This window comes from Syzygium oleosum, unplaced genomic scaffold, assembly GCF_021117445.2.
Source record: "Syzygium oleosum isolate NSW1041296 unplaced genomic scaffold, Sole_v2.1 Sole_v2.01, whole genome shotgun sequence".
NCBI classification, from domain to species: Eukaryota; Viridiplantae; Streptophyta; class Magnoliopsida; order Myrtales; family Myrtaceae; genus Syzygium; species Syzygium oleosum.
The window spans coordinates 18,650,403-18,653,276 of NW_026607485.1; the positions used below are offsets into that span (position 1 = coordinate 18,650,403).

A 2,874-nucleotide genomic window follows, 5' to 3' on the forward strand; every position below is an offset into this window, starting at 1 on the left:
ATTTAAAAAAAAAGAAAATAAAAATAAAAATAAAAGGAAGAGGTGTTTGGTGAAAGAAAGTGCTTGGTCTAGAGGAGAAACAAAGACCATGGAAAATGTTTTTCGCTTTCTGAAAAACGGAAAACATTTTTCCCACTTTTGAAGGTGTTTTTTCATTGGCGGAAAATGTTTTCTTGATTGGTTTATTTTTCGTGAACCAAACGCCAAAATTCTGAAAAACGTTTTCCTGAAAATTGTTTTCCGTGAACAAACAGAGCCGTAGGCTCAGTTTGTTTTGCAGAAAATGAATGATTTGAAAAATATTTTCCTAAAAATGATTGCTTATATCATTTGAAATAATTAGTCAATGAAATAAATTTTCATTATTAACAAAAGTTTATGTCTAAACATTTTTACAGGTGATGAAAGTATAATAATTTCATTTATTTTTATAAGCAAAAGAAGCGATCTTTTTAGGAAAACATGTTCCAAATCGGTCATTTCTCGCGAAACAAATGGAGTCTGAGAATATTTTTTTTTCCACTTATTATCGGTAGCATAGTGGCGAATCTAGTAGTGTTGTAAGTTTGATATTTTATCAAGAAACTTTTTCGAATTATGAACCATTATTCAACTCTTGTTATTTCAAGTTCACTATAATATAGGCATATATATAAATAAATAAAAAGAAAACTGTGAATAGCAAGTTAACAAGAACTTGTTTCAGTAAACAAGCTGGACAAATTTATTTTTGTAGGATTTCATCTGATGAAAAAGTTCTTCTAGAAACTCTCACCATCTAGAAAAATGACTAATAAACTAGAAAATAGAAGCGTGAGCAACAACTTGTGCTATCTTAGGAAAAGAACGTACGATGGATCCAGCCTATGGAAGAACTACCAACCATTTCAACCGCAAAGTTCGAATCCAGACTCCATATAAAAACGCATCATGCCAAGCCAACGAGAAGTTAGACACTTGAACCTTCTCACCCTGAACAAGCTATGGCAAACCCCAACTTCCTCGTAGTGGCTTTTCCCAGCCAAAGCCACATAAATCCCGCCCTCCAACTCACGAGGCGTCTCCTCCGAACTGGTGCTTCCGTCACGTTCACCACCACGACGTCCGCCCACCGCCGCATGCGCGGGTTCCAAGCCTCTGATCGTCTGACATTCGCCACCTACTCTGATGGCGTCGAAGAAGGATCGAAACCGAGTAGCAATAGCCTGGAGCACCATATGGACGAGACGGCCCGAAGGTGTTCGGAAGCCCTTAGACAACTCATTGAGGCGAGCCGTGATAAGGGCCAGAGCTTCACCTGCATATTTTACACGGCGGTCGCACCTTGGTTGGCCGACGTTGCGCATTGTTATGACATCCCATCCGTTGTACTTTGGATTCAACCAGCCACATTGTTCGAGATATATTACTATTATTCCAATGGCTACGTTGACAATATCACAAATGAGAGCAATGGTCCTTCATCGCCGACTCAATTACCGGGTCTGCCGCCGCTCACGGGCCGCGACGTCCCTTCTTTCTTGTCCCCAGGAAGTCCATTTGGTTTCCTTTATACTTTAATTGAAAAGCAAATCCAAGTGCTCAAGGAGGATAGAAGACCAAGAGTGCTTGTGAATACTTTTGATGCATTAGAATCAGAGCAATTGAAGGCTATTGATGAGCTCGAATTAGTGGCCGTCGGGCCGCTATTGCCTTCCTTCGTGGGACAAGACTCTTCCGACACATCACTAGGAGGCGACCTCTTTCAAGGCTCAAGGGATTACATCGAGTGGTTAGACACGAAGCCTGAGGCCTCGGTGATTTATGTATCATTCGGAAGTATTTCCACGCTATCGAAGCCACAAAAGGAAGAAATGGCACGCGGGTTGTTAAGCACCGGCCGGCCATTCCTTTGGGTGATCCGGAAAGCCGGAGAAGAAAAGCAAGAGGAATCTGAGGATCAATTGAGCTGTGAAGAGGAGCTATTGAAACAAGGGATGATAGTACCATGGTGCTCCCAAGTCGAGGTCTTGTCGCATCCCTCGATCGGGTGCTTCGTCACGCATTGCGGCTGGAACTCGACGCTGGAGAGCCTCCTCTGCGGGGTACCGATGGTGGCGTTCCCGCTGTGGGCCGACCAGCTAACCAATGCCATGCTCATCGAAGATGTCTGGAGGGTTGGGGTGAGGGTCAAGGGGAATGAACAAGGCGTTGTGGAAGGAGGTGAGCTCGAGAGGTGCTTGGAATTGATCATGGGAGGTGGCGAGAGGAGCGAGGGAATGAGAGGGAACGCCAGAAATCTGAAGGATTCGGCAATCGAGGCCGCCAAAGAAGGTGGGTCTGCGGACAAGAATCTCAAGGCTTTTTTGGAAGAGATTGCTTCTAGCTGAAGAATAGAGTTCAATTTGGAATTGAACCAAAGGCTTTTTTGACATACCACGTAGAATTATGATGTCATTAAGGACGGACTTTGGTCCTCCTTTGTTACCAAAAGAAATTAACGTGGATGAAATTTAGTATACTCTTTGGGGATTTACATGATCACTGGCCAACCTCATGAGCAGTCCTATGAAAGAAGCACATTAGCAAAAAAAACTTGGCAACTATATTGTGGCCTGAAATATCATTCCATTATATTGCATTGCATAAAAGGCCACAGCCAAGAGATGTCATAGCATCAATTGAATCGGTAACGAGCTAAGCTAATAGCAAATAAAATAAGGCCAAATGACAATAACAATCCTCACAAAGAGCTGATACCCCAGCCAAGAGAGGTGTTTGATTTTTATATAGACTAAATCAAACACCTTAACAAGAGAGTCCTTGACTACTTATATTGATTCAATTTACTAATTTAGGATACTCTAAAAGTAATTAATAGTTTTGCCTAATAGA

At 42.1% G+C, this 2,874-nt stretch overlaps 1 protein-coding gene across 1 annotated transcript; it reads left to right on the plus strand.

Annotated features, from left to right (window-relative positions):
- Positions 1-837: 837 nt before the first annotated feature.
- Positions 838-2,500, plus strand: LOC115683454 (phloretin 4'-O-glucosyltransferase-like). Its single transcript, XM_030607989.2, has one exon. The coding sequence runs from the start codon at positions 984-986 to the stop codon at positions 2,367-2,369; it is 1,386 nt and encodes a 461-aa protein (XP_030463849.1). The 5' UTR covers positions 838-983; the 3' UTR covers positions 2,370-2,500.
- Positions 2,501-2,874: the final 374 nt, after the last annotated feature.

Coding starts and splice junctions, on each gene's coding strand:
- LOC115683454 (XM_030607989.2), top strand. CDS start 984: ATGGCAAACCCCAACTTCCTCGTAGTGGCTTTTCCCAGCCAAAGCCAC.